The sequence below is a fragment of the Panthera tigris genome, chromosome A1 (genome assembly GCF_018350195.1).
Source record: "Panthera tigris isolate Pti1 chromosome A1, P.tigris_Pti1_mat1.1, whole genome shotgun sequence".
Classification (NCBI taxonomy): Eukaryota; Metazoa; Chordata; class Mammalia; order Carnivora; family Felidae; genus Panthera; species Panthera tigris.
The window spans coordinates 130,940,281-130,963,722 of record NC_056660.1 but is presented as its reverse complement, the minus strand read 5'-3'; the positions used below and the strand labels follow the sequence as shown (position 1 = coordinate 130,963,722).

Genomic DNA, 23,442 nt, shown 5'->3' with positions numbered 1-23,442 from the left:
CAGAAGGCTTGTTCAGGTGCCTCTAATGGGACCCCTTTAAAAGGGGTAGAACAGGGAAACTTGAAGACACACTTCACCCCCCCCCACCCCGCCCCCTTAAGTAGCACCCAGTGCTTTTTTGCTTTTAGCTGACTGCCACCCCTCCCCCCTCCCCCTACGAACACCTTCAGGGCTAAAACTGCCACTGCCTTTTGTTTAGGGACCCCTCATTAGTCAGATGATCTCAACATGTGTGCTGATCTGCCTGAATCTGGATCAGTGCACTGTTCCAAAATGGAATTGAGGTAAGGAGAATCAGCATTTCCTCCAGTTTTAGACTCTTGTTTATACCACTGCACCAAGTGATCAAAGGCTTAACTCTTTCAATTTTGGCTGAGCCTGACAGCTCAACTCTTGTTTAGCTCCACAGACCCTTGACAGTAATTTCTTTCTTTCTTTTTTTTTTTCTGATAGTAATATATTTCTTAAGTTGGGTTATATAACAAAGCTACTTTGAACCTCCTCCGTAAAAACTTTTAACAACTTAAGTTCTGTGGAACTCTTACGGGGAGGACAAATATGATGAAATCACAAAGAAGGTAGTGTTTAAATTACAGCTTCAGTATCTCAGGATACACAAAGGTGAAGGAAATTGTGGGGTTATCAGAAAGGTGCTTCATTCTTTTCAAAATTTGTGTGCACAGCAGTATGTAGGATCCAAAGGAATCTTTTAAAGCATACAAGTTATCCTTTAAATTTTCTCTTCTTTGGGATGAGATCTTTCAAGAAAATTCATTTTCTTATATTTGCTTTCATATGTCTAAATGTGTCTATACCAAATTTGTGGATGAGTTTCTACAGTTACTACTTTATAAAATAGCATATGTTTGTAAAATGTCCTTCAACTATTTTCTTCATTCAGACTGCTCTATAAAATTATATTTGTCCTTAAACTACTTTCTTCGTACCTCAGGGATTTCATAAATCAATTTATTTTTTGCCTCAACCATACAGGCTCCATTTCTATCTCCTTTTGGTTTATGTTGTGGGGTACTGATTTTTTAGGTCTTATTGTAGAAGCTCCCCGGCTCCATTCCCTGACGATCCTATCTGGAGCTTTCCAAACAGATCCCATAATATCACAAGTGGTAAATACTAAAACCACACAGTATTTTATGCTCTGGTCATTGTTTTATTAAAGGAGAAATTATATTTTATGTCCATATTGTATGATTATCATTCCACGGTAACAAATTCTCAAAGGTAAAAAAGGTTTCAGAAATTTCCTTGCCCTTATTTTGCTAATTCCTTCTACCTGTAGTATAGTTAGTTATAATTTAGAATGTGCTTTCCCATTTGCTCTTTTGATCCTTACAACTATACTAATTCAGTTGCACACATTTATATACTCCCATTTTACATACGAGAAAATCAAAACAAAAGAAGAGGTTATTATGACACTTCTGAGGTCACTCAGCTAGTTAAACCTGAACCCAGAAACTGGTGTTCCTATTCCATTGTGTACCTGTGAGATGCTCTGTACACCAAGTCTCTGCTATTTGCTACTTGTCATAAACTTGTGGGACAACTGTAAAATAATAAAACTAAATCAACTTACCTATGATAATGAATTATTCAGGATCTTTATAAAGAATACTAGTGCTTTTGTCAAATACAGCTTTTGTCAAATCTGTTACTTTTGAGGTGAATTTCATTCATCTATTAAACATCATATTAAATGTTATTGACAGCAAGGCAAAGTACTTTAATCATGTGTTTTTCTCAAATTTTGCTCTTACACAGTTTCTATTTTCTTCATATATTATTATTATTATTATTATTATTATATTTAATGCTTTCAGCAAGAAGATACTTGGCAAAATCCTTACTTAAACCTGACCAATGCAGAAATGTTTCCCCTAACATTTTAGTTAGGAAAAAATCACTTTAAAAAGAGACCTTAGACAAAGTTACCAAACATTTTTGCATTAGTTTCCTTACCTCCAAAAAGATGGAATGCTTTCCTGCAGCTTGGGAGCGGCCATTTTGCAGAGCTGGATTTCTGAAAGCTTTGTTTTATTTTCAAATACTCTTTAGTAAAGAATGTTTTTGTGGCATTGTTCAGTTCTAGAGTAAAGCAAAAGAAAACAGTAGTTTTAGACGTTAATTTGACTAAAATGGCAAGAGCATGAAAAATTGTTACAGTATTTTGACAACAAATTTAGATCTCTTTAAGAAAGAAAACAAGAGTAAACTTTTTAATTTGAATTCAAGTGAACATAATTCCCTCAAATTCACATTTGATGCAACTTTGATGTGTCTACACATACAGTATACATCTACTGGGAATCTCTTATGTCAGTTATTATGCCATAGACAGCAAAGAGAAAAACCCAGTCCTTGCCCTCAATAAGACTCAAGATTAAAAGATAGAAACAGGGACACCTGGGTGGCTCAGTTAAGCAACTGACTCTTGGTTTCGTCTCAGGTCATGAGATGCTGTCTCGCACTGTCTCTGTGTCTCTCAAAATAAATAAATAAACTTAAAAAAAAGGTAGAAATAAACAGGTAGACAAAAAAGGGAAAAATGTGTTACAGGTGTAGCAAGAGAATAACCAGAGTACAATCCTGGCTCAGGAGAGAGGATAAAAGGGAAAAATCTTTTACAATTTTTCCTACTTCATCATCTCTTTAGTTCATTCTATATGTGATGGTCAAGAATTTACTGAATCTAATGCTGATGATTGGAGAAAGTTTAAAAAAATGCAGAATCAAATTCTCAACCTTTCAGAGACTTCCTTATGAGTGAAAAAGAAAATATTCATTGGAAGTAAACACAGACCAATCAGAGAACAGATGTGATGATATTCACTTTAAATTCTAGAAAGTACTTGAACTCTCTCTTATATGAGCCATGGAAAGCCTAAGCACATAGAGAAAAAATTGCTCACCTCTAAAGGGAACAATACAAGTTAGGGGAAAAGATAAGCTGCTATCATAGCCTGCATTCAGTAGAATAGGACTAGTTTGAATCAAAGAAATACAGTAATATAAATCTCTTCAGGACTCGCAGGTTCTCACCCTGGGTGGCTGTAAGGTCTACTAGTAAGTGCATCCCCTATAGAATTTGGGGTCCAGAAAAGCTCTGCATGCTGGGAAGGGAGGCCAACCAGGAATACCTCATCCAGCACTGATGAGTATTTATCTGTTTGTCCTCGGAAAATAAATTAAAACCTCATTTTCATATTCTTTACTCATAAGCTGTTCAAAGCTAAAAATCTTGCTTAGGAAGTCCCATTTTCCAGCTAAATATGCAGCATGATGACAGAGGCATATAGAACAGGGACAAAACCAAACCCAAAATTCTAAATATGATACTGTTGAAATGGAGTTACAGATTTTACAATATGTGAATCATTATAATTATACAATTTATGCTGAACTGAGGTTAATATTTAGGAGTTCCTATTTTAATATCTAGGTAAGCCATAATTAATGACTTATCCATTTTAATTTAGTGAGTCCATTTAGTATTTGCTACAATATTTTGTTCTCATAATTTTATACCAGAATAATGAAAAAGTAATTATCATCATTTTTAACCCTTCACGCCTAGGAGAAATCTGCTACTATTACGACTTTCTCAGGGGAGAGCATTTATCCAAGCTTTCACCTCAAGCAGTTGTGATCACTTTATACTTACTGATGTCCTTTAATGACTTTGGAGCACTCAAGAATCATTTCAGTAACTGTTTCATCACCCAAGAATAGCTAGTTTACCCTCTGCTAGAGGAATTATAAGACTAAGAGGTGATCTATTAAAGTAAGCCCAGTTTACCCACAATATTTACCGAGCTCTTGCTAAGATAAAGACAAAATGTTAAGTACTTTATACTGTGATGATGCATCCTGTTATTATTTTGTATGTAAAGTTACATTTCAAGATTTAGAAAAAGGCTTTTGAAATCCTAGGGATAGGGATATATTACTAGATCCTCAAAAGGTTATCACAGCATCCATCCTTGCCTTCGAAGAATCTGTAATTCTGTCTTCTGTGTGAAAAAAGACTTAAATACTGAGAACAAACTGAGGGCTGACGGGGGGGGGGGTGGGGAGACGGGAAAGTGGGTGATGGGCATTGTAGAGGCACTTGTTGGGATGAGCACTGGGTGTTGTATGGAAAACAGTCTGACAATAAATTATATTTAAAAGAAAAAGAAAGAAAGAAAGAAAGAAAGAAAGAAAGAAAGAAAGAAAGAAAGAAAGAAAGAGGAAGGAAGGAAGAAAGAAAAAAAAGGAAGAAAGAAAGACAGAAATTCCATCTTCCCTGTGCACTACATCATAGCCAATGATGCAGTTTGGTTTATTACTTTTAAAACTGTCAAAGTCACATATAGCTCTGGTTTAAAAAATCCAACAGCATAGAAGGGCAAAACGAAACAAAAAACCAAATGACAATGATCTGTTCTACTCCTTCTTATTTCTACCTCCCCTCCCAATCCCCAGGGACTATTTAAGCGTTCCTGTTTTTGTTTTTGTTTTCTGGAGATTAACCTCTGTAAGAATAAGTCATTGGTGTTCAAGAGTTGGTTTGCAAAACACTAGCAACATGTGAAATGATTTTGGGTGATACTGAATGAAAATGTTTAAACATTTAAAAGTTACCTATTTAATGTACATTAGAAAAAAAAAGTATATTAAGTAGAGCATCAAACACATACATTCACAAATACATTGCTAAGGATGAAGCTAATATAAGTATTTAAGAAAAAAGGTGTGTTGATATGAGGAAACTTCTTAAAAACATAATTCAGGTGGTACATAGATACAGTAAAAATTGTAAAGGTGGTACCACAGGGGTACAAAATGAGTTTCACCAGGAAAGTTAAGGCCCCTGGCAAATGGCACTTTCTTGCCCCTCTTACACAGGTGCAAAGTAAGCATTGCCTTTTAATCCCTGAAGATTTTAAGACAGTTTGTGGGTTTTCACTGACACAGTTTGAGAAACACTGCTCTAAATATTATGCTTACTTTGATATTTCTTTTTTTATAATAAAAATAATCCACAAATTAAAGCTTGAGAATGACTGCACTGGAAGACAAAATTAGGTACTCTTACTGATAGAAAGAATGAGTTTGGATTTCAGGCTTAGTGACTATTCTGTACAAAATGAACAGAAAAACAAAAGAGGCATGGATGGACACAAGAACAAAACCATTATTAGCATAAGAATTAACAGACCAGACTTAGTGGTAGAGAATAAGAGAAAGGGTGAAATGCTCTTAAAAGGGACAATAGACCATGACCAATTAATTATAGACTGTCACAGTAGATAAAAAGAGGAAGTGCAATATTTTTTGGGATGAGTTATCTGTCCTGGACAAATCCCAGCAGGACATGAGGAAATCAGACAGAACACAGAATAATTCTTCACTGTGCAGGACTGGCCCAAACACTCTAGGATATCTGTCATCCCTGTCCCTAGTGACTAGATGCCAGTAACATCCCCCATTTATTGGGTCAGCCAAAATATCCCTGGTGAAAACATCATAGGCCTCTTCCATGCTTAAAATTCTAGATTAGCTTAAATGTCATTTCCTTATTTAGTTAGGGACTTCTATACATAAGGTAAAGACTTACGTATTTCCTTTTCCTATTTCCAGTGGAGTTCACTGGGATATCTGCTCATCAGCACCTAGTTCTGCCCGGTAAAGGCACAAGAGTAGTGGGTATGGGGTTGTGTGTGGTTAAAATGGAGATGGAGTTTGAATGGAGGAAAATGGTGGAACAAGAGTGGAAATCATTCTTGTTGAGGTTTGAGTGCATCTGAATGGGGAGGGGGGACAGCAGTGAGTCATTTCACAGTTGGGAAGTAGGATACACTCACTCTGTGGCACGCTTTGCAATACCTGGGACACTCCCATCTACTATATAACCATGGGTTGGGATCCTGGATCAATGGATACTGGGTCTGTAGTAGGACTGCCTACAGGAAGATCATTCAGTGTCAGTCCACAATAGGGGAAGTGACACGCTTGGTTTGAAGGCTTCAGTCAGATAGTCAATTCAAGAAAATAGGACACCTTCCCATGATATCCTTGGCTGAGGGATTTCTCCTCTCTCACCTGGATGACTCCTACCCCACATAATGCTTATATACCATGGCCTTTTCCTGTCTTTGGCCTGCTGATTTTAGGTGGCCTGTAGATCCTCTTATGTGGCATGTAGCACCTCCCTGTAGAGACCTAGAGTTGGGGTGCTGATGTGGGAGCTCTTGGTCTGAAAGGATTAAACCTGCTTACACTGGTGTCGTTCTCACCTTCAAGACAAAAGGACTCTAATTAATTTGGGACACACCAGAACTTTCCCAATCTCCTAAGCAAACTTAGAATCTGCCATGTCCGGACTTATCCTACTGTTTCCCAAAATGACTTCACCATTTTATATTTTAACAAACATATATATGAGTCTCAATTTCTCCATATCCTTGTCAACATTTATTACTATCTTTTTGATTATCATACCCTTTGAGGCACACAAGCTTTCAACTTTGATAAAGTCTAATTTATCTGTTTTTTTCTTTGGTTGTGTTTTAGGTGCAACATTTAAGAACCCATTGCCTAATCCAATTTCAAAAAGTTTTACACCTATGTTTTCTCTAAGAGGTTTATATTCTTATCTCTTACATTTAGGTCTTTGTTCCATTTTAATTAGCATGTGTGCGTGTGCGTGCATGTGTGTGTGTGTTTGTGTATGTTTGTGTATGTGTAAACAGTGTAAGGTGTGGCTCCAAAGTCACCCTTCTTTTGCATGTGGATATCCAAATGCTACAAGGTCTTGATGGTACAACCTTTTACAAGAATAGTGGTATAGTGGTATCAGTTAAATAGCTGTTTTATTGGAGTAAAGATTGAGCCTCTCATGCAACCATTCCAGAAACCTCTTTACTATTTATTATCTTTAAATATTATTGATGTCCTTCCAAGAGGATTTAAGTCTTTTTAAACTATCTTTTAACCTGTCAAAATTTTGTGAATTATATCATTTTTAGTTTCCTTATTGACTACCTTTTATTAGTATGCTTTTATTGGTTAGGATGCTCTTGGTTGAAACTAACAGAAAATTTACTCAAACTGTATTAGCTAATTAGTAAATTTAATATTTAATGGAACAGGAAATCCAAAGGTAGTGTGGGCTTCAAAGCTGGCTGACTCAGTGGTTAAATGATGTTATCAAGAACTCATGTTCTTGTCTTTTTAAAAAAAAATCTTTTTTTTAATGTTTTTATTTATTTTTGAGACAGAGAGAGACAGAGCATGAGCAGGGGAGGGGAAAGAGAGAGAGAGAGAGATACAGAATCCAAAGCAGGCTCCAGGCCCTGAGCTGTCAGCACAGACAGAGCCCAACGTCGGGCTCGAACTCACAGACGGCGAGATCGTGACCTGAGCTGAAGTCGGACGCCTAACCGACTGAGCCACCCAGGCACCCCAAGACCTCATGTTCTTTTCTTTCCTTCGTTGTGCTCTCAAAAATAAAGGCTTTGTACCAAGCGGGTTCCCCACTTATTCATAAGATGGCTGCCAAAAACTATCTCTGTTACACACTTTCTTGTTTATGTACAATGGGAGAGAGAATGGCTTTTCTATCTCATGTCTTAAGAGTAAATACAAACTTTCTTCTCATGTCACTGGTCAAAACTGGACCACATGCAGATTTGTAAACCAATCACTGGCAAAGGAAGCCAAGGATGGGGTCTGCTACCCAGGAGCCACCTGGTCTAGGAGAGTTGAATACTTGAGAATAAAACTCAGAGTTATATTAGAAAAGAAGGATGTAATGGGTACTAATTAGCAACCAAGAGTGTCTGCTACAACTTTTTTTCGATCAACTTTCAACAGTATATCTTGACTTACCTTAAAAAAATAGGTATCAACTCCTTCTACCCTTTCTTCTACTTATCCTTTCCCACTTCCTCTTCCCAACTTCTCATGTGTTAACTACTTTATCAAGATCACATCCAATACTGTTAATTTAAGCACAATTGCCTAACCAGTGAATGTTACAGTACAAGTTTAAAATCATTTTGCTGAGGTACAGTCTATGGAATAAATCTGGGGGGAATTTCATTATTATCTCTATCCACTGAGTTACTATAACAGAATTATGTTAGAACCAACCCCTGAAACATTGGCCAAATATCTTGAGTTCCTTTAGGAAATGACAGCTTTCCCACTCTGACCTTTGACAGTAATTATCCCGTTTTGTTCGCAACTGGAATGCTGACATTAAGTAACTGAGAGTATTCATTCACTTAATAAGTAACTGTCAGGGTTCAGTAAGGTTAAGAGAATACTCTAAGACTGTAAACTAACTTCTCCAAAGTATCACCAAAAGCTTTTGAAACCAGAAGAGGAAAAAAAATTCATTTACAATAGCAACAACAAAAAATATACAGGCAGAAAACTAATAAGAATTGTGCAAAGCCTTTAGGAAGGAAATTGCAGAAATTTATTAAGATGATATCCAATAACAATCACCCAATATTATATAAATGTCAATTAAAAACTATGAATTATCTCCAAATAACTTATAATTTTAATTCACTTGTGAGTTATTAAAACACAGTCTAGAATAATTTTAAGAGGTATAGGGCAAGATAGAAATATGAATGGAAAAGAAAAAGGTGTCAAGAAACACACTTACATTGTAGTAATTATTATTACTTTTTAAAGAATGACAATTTAACTACAATAGGAAAAAAGGATTGTTCAGCAAATGATACTAGGATAAATGTCTAAGGATATGGAAGAAAATGGACTCCGTTCTTTTTTTTTTTTTTTTAATGTTTGTTTGTTTGTTTGTTTGAGAGAGCTTGCATGAGCAGGAGAGAGGCAGAGAGGGAGGGAGAGAAAGAGAATCCCAAGCAGGCACCTCCTGTTGGCTTGGAGCCCAATGCAGGGCTTGAGATCCCATGAGATCATGACCTGAGCCAAAAAAAAAGTCAGATGTTTAACCAAATGAGTTACCCAGGCACCCCAAAAGTACTCCATTCTTACTCAAACCATGCATCATACAAGATGCTAAATGGAGTTAAATATGGGATAGGAGGACAAAATGGAAACCTAAAATAAATGTGGATAAAGAGAATTTTTATATAATTCTGTAGTTAATAGGTAAGGCCTTTTAATTCCTAACTTTAAAATTAGAAATATTAAAGACCTATGTTACTACATGAGACCACATAAAAGTTCTGCACATCCATAAAATACAAACATAACTAAAATACAAATGACAAAACAGGAAAATGATTTACCCCATAGGACAAAAGCTGACACTAATTAAAAAAAAAATCTTGTTAATAAGCAAGAAAAAGATGAACAAACCATAAGAAAAATCAGCAAAGGTCATGGCCAAGAAAAACAAATGCCCTGAATGTGGAGAAAATAAGCTCTTGTATAATACTGCTTATAACAGTTTTTGAGCACAGTTTGGCAACATACACAAAGCTTTAAAACACACAACAGCTTTAACTACCAGTTCTACTTCTTGAAATCCCTTGCAAAGAAATGCTCAGAGATGTGTGCAAATATTTATCTCCATATATCAGCAATTAAGTAAATGACAAATAACTAAATGTCCCATAATATTGGTAGTTTAAGTAGATCATGATATAATCACAAGAGTTTTAAGTAAAATCCAAGCAGGTTAAAAGCCTTACGTACAATATAGTCACATTTTTTTTCTGTAAGAAAAATAATAAAGTACATGTATGTAAAATATTCTGGAAGTATACTCACTCACTGTGGTCTTTAAATGTTAGGACTATAGAGGATTTTGAGCTTAGAACTTTAACTGGATGTTCTGATTTTTCCCATAATGAAATTGTATTACTTCTATAATTTAAAAAGTTATTTCTATAAGAAAATTAGACCATAACGTTTTGGCTACCAGCAATGTCACTTTCCCTAATTTATACTCTGGTATTTCCTGAGCTTTTATCAAAGTATACCAGAAGATGTCAGGAAACCTGATATGCCACTTGCTCTGAAGATGTTTTTGAGGACACTGCCTACTCCACTTCTTAGTATGCCCTGGAAGAGAAATCACATAAAAAATTCCCTTTCAAGAGCCAGAAAAACCTTTGCTTACTCTTGGGAAGTGGGATACTTCTTTTAATGAATCATGAGAATCATTTAATTGTGTCCTTACTTTTATTTTAACTCAGGTGGCAGAATATTTAAAACCAAATACTTCACCTAATTATAGTTACTATGTAGCATCATCTGGCTTGTGTATCTGTTCATCCACCCTCACCTGCAGAACATGGAGATAGCATTTTTTCCTGTGATGGGTGGCACAGAGTAGTGCCCTCCATAAATGTTAGCTCTACTTACTTCTGTCCTTCTTCCCTTTTTCCTTAGCAATTCTCTACGTTCCACATTCATTAGTTTTTCCTGTCTCCATTAGTATGTTTTTGTAATGTGTTTATTTTTGAGAGACAAAGAGCAAGAGAGACACAGAGTGCGAGCAGGGAATGGGGCAGAGAAAGAGGGAGACAGAATCTGAAGCAGGCTCCAGGCTCTGAGCTGTTAGCACAGAGCCTGATGCGGGGCTCACACTCATGAAATGAGAGATCATGCCCTGAATCGAAGTTGGACACTTACCTGACTGAGCCGCTCAGGCGCCCCTCCATTAGTATGTTTTAAAAATTATATTTCATCTTTACTGATAATTAGTTAAACAAATCCTTGCTCCAATTTTACTTCTTCTCATTCAAGAAGAAAAACCTTAAGAATAAGGATGTTGAAAAGACATGGAGGGTAGGGGGAAAGGCATGAGTTTTCCTCAGATATTTACAGAATTATTCTCAAAGACTCCAGAGGAAATAACAAGGGCCAAAGAATGAGTAGCAGTAAAAGGCAGATACGAGGAATAAATAATCAACAGGGCTGCTTCAAGTTTTAATGAAATGCCCTTGCCATTAGCAATGTCCAAGCCAAGGGGCGCCAGGGTGGCTTAGTCGGTTTGGGCGACCGACTTCGGCTCAGGTCATGATCTCACGGTTTGTGAGTTCGAGCCCCGCGTCAGGCTCTGTGCTGACAGCTCAGAGCCTGGAGCCTGCTTCTGATTCTGTGTCTCCCTCTCTCTCTGCCCGTCCCCCACTCATGCTCTCTCTCTGTCTCAGAAATAAATAAACATTAAAAAAAAAATTAAAAAAAAAAAAAAAGAAATGTCCAAGCCAAGACTGAACAACTGGTTAGAATATCTTAGAAAAGATCTCAGCATAAAGTAGGAGATTAGACATGAGAACTTCTTTTCATCTAGGATTCTATGATTTTCACACAGTTCTATGAGTTGGGCAAGCACTGTTTTATAAAGTAGAGAATAAGAAATCATCCTGTATATGATTTTCAATAATGTTCTATAATCATTTATAAAGTACCTTAAGAATGAGAACAAAGCTGTAGTCAGAACAATCAGGCAATCATGTTAGTGAAAGAGAACAGTTACCTGTCTGGAAAAAGACTCTGGAAATAATTGTCCGGCACAACGGGCAGGGAGTGCTTGCAGGATTGTCTTTGGCAAGAGTCCGTAAGCAGGGCTCACAGAAGATATGGTGGCAAGGGTAACACATGTATGGGTTGAAATAAACATCCAGACATACTGCACAGATGTAACTTTCCTTTTCTTCTGCATATTCATTGTCATCATCTGTACTCATCTCATTATTCAAAGTCTGTAAAACATAAGCAAAAATAATTTCTCTCAGTTCAGTATGAGATTGGTTTCCTTGAGAAAGAGAGACTGCCTTTACATTTTGTTAAAATGAATAAAAATATTTATGAGAAGCACATAATATCTCTTTCTGTGACATATTTCAAGTGATAGAAAGGCTATCTTGCAAAGTGACAAGAAACTCAAAACACACACGAAAAATCCAGAAGTCTTAATTATTCTTTTAAAAAGTATTTTTCATATTTTTATATAATACTAAATGCTAAAATCTGCCCAAACATACTGGAGTAAACCCTATCTCTATTTAACCAGTACTAGTTAAGTATGTGTCAGGTATACTAGTCCCAGGACTACAGATTCCCCATTGATCCCACTCCCACCACAGCAAATAAAGTGATTGTCACAAGGTTATAGAGCCTTATATGGGCATCTGCATATGATAAAAAGGGCAAGAGGATACCATATATGCTTCATCCCCAGACCAGGCATGCACTATTTACTCCACACTTTGTCCCTTCGTGGACCCCAAGGCCAAGAAACGGCCAAAGACTAACATATGTCAGGAAACAGACAAGGCAAAGAGACTTGTAGCAATTTGGGGATCAGCCTTGTAGCTGAGAAATGGGATGAGTCCCTTCCCTCCTCCCAAAAAAGAATAGTTAAGAAAGATGTAGTTAGGAAAGAGGCAGCTCAGAGGTTAGCAGCGTGAGGCCTGGTAACAGAATGCCTGTTACTTAGGCTCACGATTTCCCCATCTGTGAGGATAATGTGAGGATTAAATGAGGTAATCCACTAGATATCAAGCATTCTGTGAAATCCCATATAACATAAACAAAGTTTAAAACAGGACATGAAGTAAAAGTCTCTTTCCAAAAGAAAGCTTGCAGCTAGGACATGCACAATAATAAAGAAAAACCTCTAGGAAAGGCAACAGAATCCATAATTTTTTGTTCATTTTTGATACATGAATATTCTTTCCTAAACTGAAAAGATATTTGCAAAATGAAAGGTGTAAGTAAATGATTAGTAGTGAACTGGGCACCCCAGATAAAAACATCTATGGACCTAGATGCTGACTTACCTAAATTTTATTTCATAATGCCAGCTTATTCTGCTTGCATTATACTCTCAGGACTGTGCCTTGAGATTTGAACTAATTAACCTTAAAGAAACCCATGGCATAAAAAAAACCCATCATTTGTGGAACCTCTTGAAGCATTTCAAATTGTGACCCAAATATTTGTGCAGAATTTTATTTCTATAAACTACTTTACATATCCAACAAAAGTAACTAGACCACATTAAAACACGCAAGGAAATAAAAGCGTTGCTCTTTAAAAACACAATATTTTGCAAATAAACTTGATGTGAGTTTGAAAATAGAAAATGAGGTTGGAACTATTCATCTATTATTTGATCTAAGTGAATCAATCCTCAAAACAGAAATAACGTATATAAAATTCACTACGTTTTAGGGAGTTAAAAAGGTTTAAAGTTTTCATTAATCCAGAAAACTGCACCTGTCTGGTAATAAATACCGTTATACAAAAAGACAAACAAATTATCTCAAGGATAGAATACCAGTGGGTATTTCTCCAAACTGCAGCGATGGAGGGTTGTATAATAGTAAATTTGCTGTTGGATGGAGAGTTACATTTTTTAAGTTTTTATTTAAATTCCAGTTAGTTGAAAAATTATATTTTAGAAATTAATACTCATTAATGGATCACTGCCAACAGAGAAAGAGGTTTTTAATAGGTATGTCTAAGAACTCATATTCGTCTCCTCAATATTTCAATGGTCATAGAAGAAGACCCCAGAAATGCTTATCAGAAATGTAAGGAAGGGGACAGGAAAGATAGCTGGCTAATTAAGGACCAAAATCCTTTCTGGAATAAGGTATGCCATTAGCAAATAATATAAAAATGTACACTAGGCTAAACCAGTTGGCAGAGTCAAGATTTTTAAAAAGTCTCAATAGGTAGCTGGGCTGAAATCAAGATTGAATTTAACAGATACATATAAATTCCTAATTGAAGACTCTAAAAGAAACTGCACACCTATACGATGAATAAAATTTAGCTAAGGCAATTTATGTGAAGAAGAGCTAGGGATTTTATCTGGATTTTAACTGACTTAACTAAGCTCAGTGTATGATGTAGTTACTTAAAAAGCCAATCAAACCTGAAGTGCAGTGTAGTGTGGGTTTATACGTCTCTCATTGTACAACGATCACAACTCGTTTGTAGCTACTCTAAGGAACACAGACAAATGAGAGTCATCCACAGAAACACTGAAGGCCAGAGCAGCATGGGTTCTGAAACCACCTCCTAGAAAGTACGGTTAAAACATGATATTCATTCAGAAAAATAGTGACAGGAGATGAGATAAACAAACAAGCATTGGTATGACAGAGATCCTGATTTTCCTCTGTGGAGTTTTTATGATTAGATCTAAAAGCAAATGGATGTGAAGAGGCGATAGATTGTAAGAGAAATACCTATTTATAAACCCAAACGACATGAGCACAGCATAAAATGGCCACTCTTACACAGTACACCTGTCATGGAGCTCACCATTTATCTTATGCTCCCCATGAAATTCTTTGAGGCTTAGAAATAAGAGAATTAAACTTGTATACATTAACTAATTTCCTTAACACAAAACCCCTATGAAGCAGGTACTATTACTATCATCATCTTTTAGAATAAAGGAAACTGAGAAATTGAGAGCTCACTAACTCTAGGGGTGAAGCTGGCATTTGAAAAAAGCCAGTATATGGACCTAGGGCAGTGCTCTTCACTACCACACTCTTACGTGAGTCAGTGTACTTCAAAACATACTAGCAAATAATAAATGTTAGCTGGTGACAATTATGACGTAGGTTTAAAGAAAAAGACAAATTTAGTTAGGATCTACAGGGAAGTAAAATTTCAAGGCATTGTTATCAAAATTAGCAGATGAATATAATAGGTGCCCAATGTACAACTACTTTTGACCCCACGGAAACTGTCCTACAAAGAACAAACACAGTCTCTCACATTCCTTTCCAGGGGCTTCCAGTCTCAGAAGAGGAGAAAATAAACTGCTAAGTAATATAAAGCAACAAGCTTCAAAAAAATTCATGAAAAAACTAGCATAAAAATTAACAGACCAAGAGTTTTTATTAGTAATAACAAAGCAGCAGTGCCATTTAGCTCCTTTACAATATTGTGATTACTGCTATATTTGGCCTTATTCCTCTAACTTACTATTTTTTAATAGGTGCTAGTAGGGCAGTGAATAGGAGCAAGACTCCAGAGCCTGTTTGGGCTCTGACACTATTGCCTGTGTGACCTTATGCAAATTACTTAACTCCTTGGAGTATCACTTTTCTCATTTCTAAGGTGGAGATACTAACAGTACCGAGCTCACAGTTGTTGAAGAAAGAGTTAATATGTATATAAAACATTCCGAACAATACCTGGAATGTAAATGTTTGCTGCTGTCATTGTATTCAATCATATTTATTATTAAATATTGGCTTTTTTGAGAGTGGTTTTATGTTTACAGAAAAATTGTACAGAAAAAAGACAATCCACCCATACCTCCTTACACACACACACACACACACACACACACACACACACACACAGTTTAACCTTTTGTTACCATTATTATGGTACATTTTTAAAGTTAATAACCAATATTGATACATTACTATTAACTGAGTCCCATAGTTTGCATTAGGGTTTATTCTTGGTTTTGTACATTCTATGGATTTTAACAAATAGATAATGTCAGGTATCCACAATTGCAGTATCATATAGAATAGTTTCATTGCACTATTAAATGAAATCCCCTGTGCTCCACTTATTCATCCATTTTACCTCTTCCCCAACCCCTGTCAACTACTGATCTGTCTGTATATAGGTCTCCTTTTCCAGAAAGTCATATAATAGGAGTTACACAGTATGTAGTCTTTTCAGACTAGCTTCTTTCACCTACTGATATGCATTCGAGGTTCCTTCTAATTGATCTTGAAGTTACTCCAGGTCTCTAATGAGAACTGCTCTTAATTCTATATCAGTTTATTCCCTGGCCTTTAAAAAAACAATTAATTTGCTTCATTTCTAAATAAATTCAAATTGCCTTCTACCCTTAGATATTCCTGAAATGTTGTGGCCCATTCAAGTTATGCAGTCTTATTTTCCAGCAGTGTTACATATTTATTCTTTTTAAAGATATATTTTTTTATAATTCTACTTTATTTAAAAGTATAAGTTGACGTTAATATTATAATTTTATTTTACTTAAAATTGTCTCCAAAGGAAGCAATGAATACAATTTCAGTAAGTTAAAATATATACCTAATTTTAGTGTGTGTGTGTGTGTGTGTGTGTGTGTGTGTGTGTGTGTGTGTATTCCACCACATGCAGAGACAGAAAAAAAAAAAGTCAATTTCTGCTAAGAATGCCCTTGGGGTGCCTGGGTGGCTCACTCGGTTAAGCATTTGACTTCGGCTCAGGTCATGGTCTGGCAGTCCATGGGTTCGAGCCCCGTATTGGGCCCTATGCTGACAGCTTAGAGCCTGGAGCCTGCTTCTGATTCTGTTTTCCTCTCTGCCCCTCCCCTGCTTATGCTTTCTCTCTCTCAAAAATAAAAAAAAATTAAAAATTAAAAAAAACCAGAATGCTCTTGATGAAGAAGGAAAAAGATTAACTTTGACTAATTGAATATTTATCTTATAATACTCCATGTGAGAGAAACAGGAAGTACACAGAATGCATTTCTGTTGCATTCCAAAGCATAATGGTTATTTTAAGAAAAAGAACCTTTGTTAATGTTTTAGTTGTGAGATGAACTAGCTGGTTTTTCCATGGAAAAATATCATCTTTATGTAATGAACAATGGCCAGGAAAACTGAGTATTCAGAATTGGTTATTTGGCAGACATTTTCACAAAAATGAACAAAGCAAATCTGTCACTTCAAGGCAAACAAATAGTGTCTGTCACCAAATAAAATGATAAAATTTTAGCTTTCAAGCAACAAAATCAAAATTTTTTAAAACTTCTATATACTTATAGCTTCCCAGTATTTACAGACTTTTCTGAAAAGATGGTATTAGCAGTTTTTTTGCTAGTGCTTAATGAAATATGACAACAGTTAGGAGAGCTAGGTAATTCAGTGAACCAGGAGTTTCCAAATGTCTAATGCAGGATATTATAAAATGATGCATACATGATATTACAAAATTATGCATGAGAAAATGAACCACTCAAAGTGTAAAAACAGACTAACGGATTTTAATGTAACAGAGTATTTAACATTCACATCAAGTGTCAGATTTCATATTGTAATAGACTTTAATAATCTAGCACTTGTCAAGTTTTGGTATAGTATCAAAGACAACTATCCAAAATCATCTTGAAAAGCTATTATAATACTATTCCCTTTTCTGACTATGTGTCTGGCTGGATTTTCTTCACATACTTCAGTCAAAACAGCATATGGCAACAGATTGTATGCAGAAGCAGACGTGAGAATACATCTTTTGATTATTAGGCCAAATATTAAAGATATTTGAAAGAATGAAACAAATGCCATTCATCTCAATTTTTGTTTTGATTAAATTATTTTCATAATATATGTCATGATTACATATAATGGTTTATTATTATCTTTGTATGAATTAATATTTAAATTTTTTCTGTTTAATTTATAATATGGTAAATATTTATAATCCACATACACAAAAGCTCTTTAGGGTTCTCAATAACTTTTAATATTTTACAGGGATTTTGAGACCAGAAGTATGAGAATTAATATAGTAGGAGATAGAAAGCAAAGGTGATTTGGGCCGTAGGCCTATAGTAGATACTATATTGAAGTATGCAAGTATTTAGTAAATTGGCAATATTGACAATAATCTCATCAGTGATTATACTAAGCAAGACAATTTAGGGGAAAAAATAATGAGGAGGGTCTAAATTATGGCAAGTTCTCATCTATTTGGGATCCAAAGAAATAAAAGCTCTAAGGACTACTAAAAAAAAAAAAAAAAAAAAAAAAAAAAAGGCACACTGTAAAGAAGGAGAGAGGGAGATTAACATTTCCTTCAAAAAGCCACATCTAGATACATCATAGTATCAATATAAAAATCAATCAGCTTAATATTTAAAGTTCTATTAGATAATAACTAACTTTATTTAAAATGAAAAGCAAGAGGGGCGCCTGTGTGACTCAGCTGGTTGAGTGTCTGACTTTGGCTCAGGTCATGATCTCATGGCTCATGAGTTCGAGCCCCACTGACAGCTCAGAGCCTGGAAACTGCTTCGGATTCTGTCTCCCCCTCTCTCTTTGCCCCTCCCCTACTCGTGCTCTTTCTCTCCAAAAAAATAAATAAACATTAAAAAATTTTTTTAAAAATGAAAGCAAGAGCTACTATAATACTCTGAGGTGACCTCTAAAGCATCAAGGAAAGATTAAAGATTAAAGATTAAAGATCTTCAATAGAGCTATAGGTGTATTTTCTACATTAAAATTATTTGATAGTTGGTGATTCATATGGGGTTCTTTAATACAAATATTCAACTAATTAAAACATCTCATTAATAAGCTATTCTAGATAGACTGATAATTACTATATCTGAATTGTTTTTTACATCAATCACTTTTCAAGACAGAAATACAGCTTTAGATTAGAGTTAGCTCTAGGATCTATGCCAAAATGATCTAGCTGTCCTGGCCTGAGTGTTTGTTTTACTTAAAAAAAAATCTAAAATAACACCCCAAGGTCTTGAGTACATGTGTTGGTAGTTAGTAGCTATCAAAGGAGAAACACACTACAGGGCACCTGGGTGGCTCAGTCGGTTAAGCATGTGACTTCAGCTTAAGGTCAAGATCTCACAGTCTGATTTCGAGCCCTGTGCTGACAGCTCAGAGCCTGTAGCCTGTTTTGTATTCTCTGTCTCCCTCTCTCTCTGCCCCTCCCCCACTCGCACTCTGTCTGTCTCTCTCTCTCAAAAATAAAGATTACAAGACATTAAAAAAAAAAAATAAAAGAAGAAACACACTAAATCCCTACAACCCATGGTAAAGAAAAAAACATAATTCATGGGGTCTCAGACGAAGACTGGGGTCGTGAAATTCAAAAATTTGAGTGGAAACTTCCCAATATTTATTCCTATAATTTACTAACATACTCAGAGAAAGGAAGAGACTAAAGGAAGATTTTACATGCCTCTAGGAGGTAACCAAAACTGCTGAGAATATTTTTTTCCACTCATCATCATCCTTCTCTGTAGGTTTGCAGGTTAATATAATACTCAGTATTGCCCAGGCCATCAGATACAGTTATTCAGAAACCATTGATTCACTATGTTGCTTGATAAATAAAATCCCTTCAGGGCTCCACTGTATTTATTGATGAATGTATGAAATGAAAAATTCTCAAAAAGTACATAATATCATTTTCTCTATACTGACCATTGGAAGAATTCTATTTATCCCATTAAAAGCTCTGGGGAATGCAACTTTCTAGAACTTATTTGCTTTCCTAATCAATACGAATATTAAACCAAAATGATAATCAGTTTACTTCTAAAATACAAAAATCAAGTTAAATAAAGTAAAAAATTAAGGAAACAGTCCTTACCCTGAAAGAACTGAAAGTGATCCACATTCACAGCGGATAATTCCAAATGCTCAGGCTAGAATTTATAAATTTTTGCAAATAAGTTTGGTTTTGGCTAAAAGCAATTAATTAGAATGAAAACCTTTCCTCAGCAAAATTTAAAGAGTATATTTCTGCCATTTCTGGCTATCTTTAGAGTACATATGAGCTCTAAAATTTACCGTTTTTTATAGAAAATCTTATGACTTTTGCTTTACATAAGTTGTATTGCTCACCACCCCCATTTTTGGCATTTGAAATAAAATGTTTGCAATATTTTGTAGTGATGGTCATTTTTTGAGAATATCTTCTGGTTTTGGTTTGAAAACCAAGGATGTGCTAGCACTTATTTTAAAAATTTTACATGTTCTACACAAGTTATTAGATCTTTATAAAATGATAAATGATGCAGCATATTTTTGTATAAACATTTAAATTTAATAATCACATACACTAAAAATATTACTATTCTGTCTGAAAGGAAGACTGTCTTGCTTTGTAATACTTCTAACACATTAGTAATTCTGGGAAATTTTCACTTTATTTGTAAAAGCTTCTGCCATGGTTACTTAAGGGAAGAAAAATGGGAATTCCAATTCAATGGTTAGCTCCAAGAGGAAAATATTAAGACATAATATCTTTATTTATGCTTATGTTGCTTATACACGACCACATTGTTAAAAGGCACTGGTCACCATGTTCTTAAAGACTACAAAATGCAATTATTCTATGGAAGACATTTTGCTTTGTTGGAAAGACAGAAAGGTGGGGGGGAGGATGAACTTCCCTTTGTCTTTTCTGGCTTCACTGTAACTGTCCATCTGATTTATCTACCTTTTTCTCTAAGTATGTCTTGTGTATATTTTCTGCCTATTGCTGACTTTTTTTGACATATAATTCACATACCCTAAAATTCACCATTTTAAAGCATACAATTCAGTGGGTTTGGGATATTCATAAGGTGGTACAGCTATTACCACCATCTAATATTAAAAAATTTCCATCACTCCAAAAAGAAATTTCATTCCCATTGTCAGTCACTTCCCATTTCCCTCTTCCCTCCTTCCACACCCCACCCTTGGCAACAACAAATCTACTTTCTGTCTCTACAGATTTGCCTGTTCTGAACATTTCATATAAACAAAATCATACATGTCCTGTTGTATCTGGCTTCTTTCTCTTACTGTTTTCAAAGATTATCTCTGTTATAGTATGTATCAGCACTTCATTCCTTTTTATAACTGAGTAACAGTTGATTGTATGGATATATCACATTTTGTTTATTGCTACTTACTTCTTATATATGCATTTCTCTGTCTAATGTCCTTTCAGTAATGGTGTTTACAAAGATTGTCTTCTGCACTTTCTACTTCCCTAGGTGTACTTACCCTTTCTTACTGTCCTCGGTATCTATTCCCTTCATGCTGATGCCACCAAAATCTTGGTTTAATCTATTATCCTTCTTCTAATCTCCAAATACAAATTTATAACTGCCTTTTGTAAATCACCATACTAGGACTCCAATCTTAATATATTCTAACTTGAATTCACTTCTCCCCCAGATCTGATTCCTTCTCCTCACCTCCCACACCTATTCCTTGCCAAGTTTAGCTCTTCAACTGTTCCAATGTTCCCCTGTACTTCCTTAGCCATGATTCCTTTTATTTTTGTTGCTACTTCCTCATTCAGGTTTTTACCTCTGTGTTCAATCAACAAATATTTATTGAGCACCTACTATGTACCGGTCGCTTTCCCAGGCTCTGAGGATATAGTATGGAGCTTTTGGTCTTGTGGAAGAGAATAAAAGGTTGCTAAGAAAGCATAAAACAGAGGAACTCAAATTAGTCTGGGGTACAGAAAGGCTTCTTTGAGGCAGTGGCATTTAAGTCAAGATCTTGTAAGAAATCTTTTTGTTACAAGTGAAAGAAAACCCAATTCAAAGTGTCTCAAAAATTAAAATGAAATCTGCTGGTATCAGTAGTTGAAAAATCTAGAAGAACATCTAGCTTGAGGGAAGAACTGACTCAGTACCCTAAACGACACCTCTAAAACCTATCCTTTCTCTTTCTCAATTATACGAAATTCCTCACCGCTTTTGGAACTTTTGCATAACCTGTTCCTTCTGCCTAAAATATCCCTTTACCTCTATTCTTCCCCTAATACCTACACACCATTCAGATCTGATATGGTCTGGTTTAGTGGACACTTTTGGGGAAACCTTTCCAGCATCCACTCCTATCTTCTGCCAACAACTTACTGATTTTTAATTGGGAAATTCACCCATCATCCACTTGTAGACATAACTATGTATTCCAATGGGGTTTAAGTGATTCAAGGGAAACAGTATGGGATGAGTACCAGGGGGCTAATCCTGATATGTCAGTCAGCCAACTTGAGAGATTGCACTTCCTGTGAACCAAAGTGTCCTCCAGATTCTTTCCACAGAACATCTATTATCCACTTCCAAGTCCTTGTCGTAGGAATCTAAAATAGCCTGTGGTCATATTAGGTATAAAGGTCTTTGAATCTAAAATTATTACAAATATACCAATATTCATGTTTCTAAAAATACTATTATTTCTGCTATTGTCAGAGCAAAACAATGGAAGCAAGGTAACAGAGGTGACTAGAAATGGCTAATCAATAGCCTTCAAACCATTTCTATGTAACTTCTGGCCATCAAAAAGGAATCAAGAACATTATGTTTAACCACTGTATTCCATTACTTAGAAGAAGGCTCGGCATGTAGAAGATGGTCAGTAAATATGACTTAAGTGAGAGAATAGGAAGATTGGTAAAAGAGAAAATGTACTTGCCATACTAGAAAGACACCACAGAAACACTTCAGGTGAACACAAGGAAAAAGAGTAAAAATAACATCAACCTCTACATACAGGATGCATTAACTGGGATTATCCAGAATCCAAACTATGGCAGAAGTTTATTTTCTATTACTTTATTAGAGACTGCAGTTGTGAGAGAAAAAGAGAGCAAATAAGATAAAGAGGAAGAAAAAATGTCAGAGGACAGATTTCTGAGTAGGCCTTGAACTAGTATTGAGTATGGTCTTAGGAGAGGGCTCTGTCCCAACTACATACAGTGTGATCTATAGTCTGCTGAAGGATGAAGGGAGAAAAATCCATCTGCTGGTGCCCATCTCCTATTGATCCAAAATGTGCCCCCCTGGGCATTAACACCCTCTCACTTCCAGGTTCACACATGAGAACCAAGTGGGCTTCACTGCATCTGATGCTTCAGTGACAATAGAAAAGGCCCATGAGAAAATGCTATTAATCTTCTTGCTGGAGTCGTTGGTGGCACAAGTAAATGTACGTTAGTATATTCCTATACTAAAATGGAATACCATTCAGCAATAAAAAGAAATAAATTACCTATATATAAAACATCATGAATAAAACAGTTCATGTTTATTAGAATACTGTCTAATAAAAAAAGCCTTACATGAAAGAGTGCACAGCACATAATTCTATTTTTGTACAATTCCAGAATAAGTGTAATTACACTATGACTGAAAAAAATCAGAATACTACTTGCCTCTGGCACATAAGACAGAAATTAGTGGGGAAGGGGAACAAGGAAGCGATTCAGAATGATGTAATATCCTACATCTTAGTGCAGATTGTAAACACAGGTGTGTGCATCTGTTAAAATAGTAAATGAACATCTAAGATTTGTATATTTTACTGTATATAAAATTCATATCAGAAGAAAAATTACAAACAAAAATGTGGAAACGGAATATGATTCAACAGGAACAAACTAATGTGGCACAATTTAATACAGCATAACACCACTTTTACAGAAATAACACAGGCAGAACAATGCCACATATTTTATATGGACATATATTTCTAGATATGTATCTTTCTATATATATTTCTAGACATTTATCTTTCTAGATATATATGTCTATATATGTATTACTCTATATATGTACATACACACATGTATAAGTATGATGTGCATACACATCATATATATATATTTATATATATATATATACATATACATAAGTATGTATATGTATATACATATAAATATGTATACATA

At 35.4% G+C, this 23,442-nt stretch overlaps 1 protein-coding gene across 3 annotated transcripts in view; it reads right to left on the bottom strand.

Annotated features, from left to right (window-relative positions):
• RNF180 (ring finger protein 180) overlaps positions 1–23,442 on the bottom strand; it is a 209,177-nt gene that overhangs the window by 58,387 nt on the left and 127,348 nt on the right. For all 3 annotated transcript variants that reach the window (XM_042987623.1, XM_042987631.1, XM_042987629.1), the window contains exons 5-6: positions 11,492–11,717; positions 1,981–2,106 (exon numbers count right to left, since the gene is read on the bottom strand). In XM_042987623.1, coding sequence (XP_042843557.1) covers positions 1,981–2,106; positions 11,492–11,717 — 352 coding nt within the window. The remainder of the gene's footprint in view (positions 1–1,980; positions 2,107–11,491; positions 11,718–23,442) is intronic.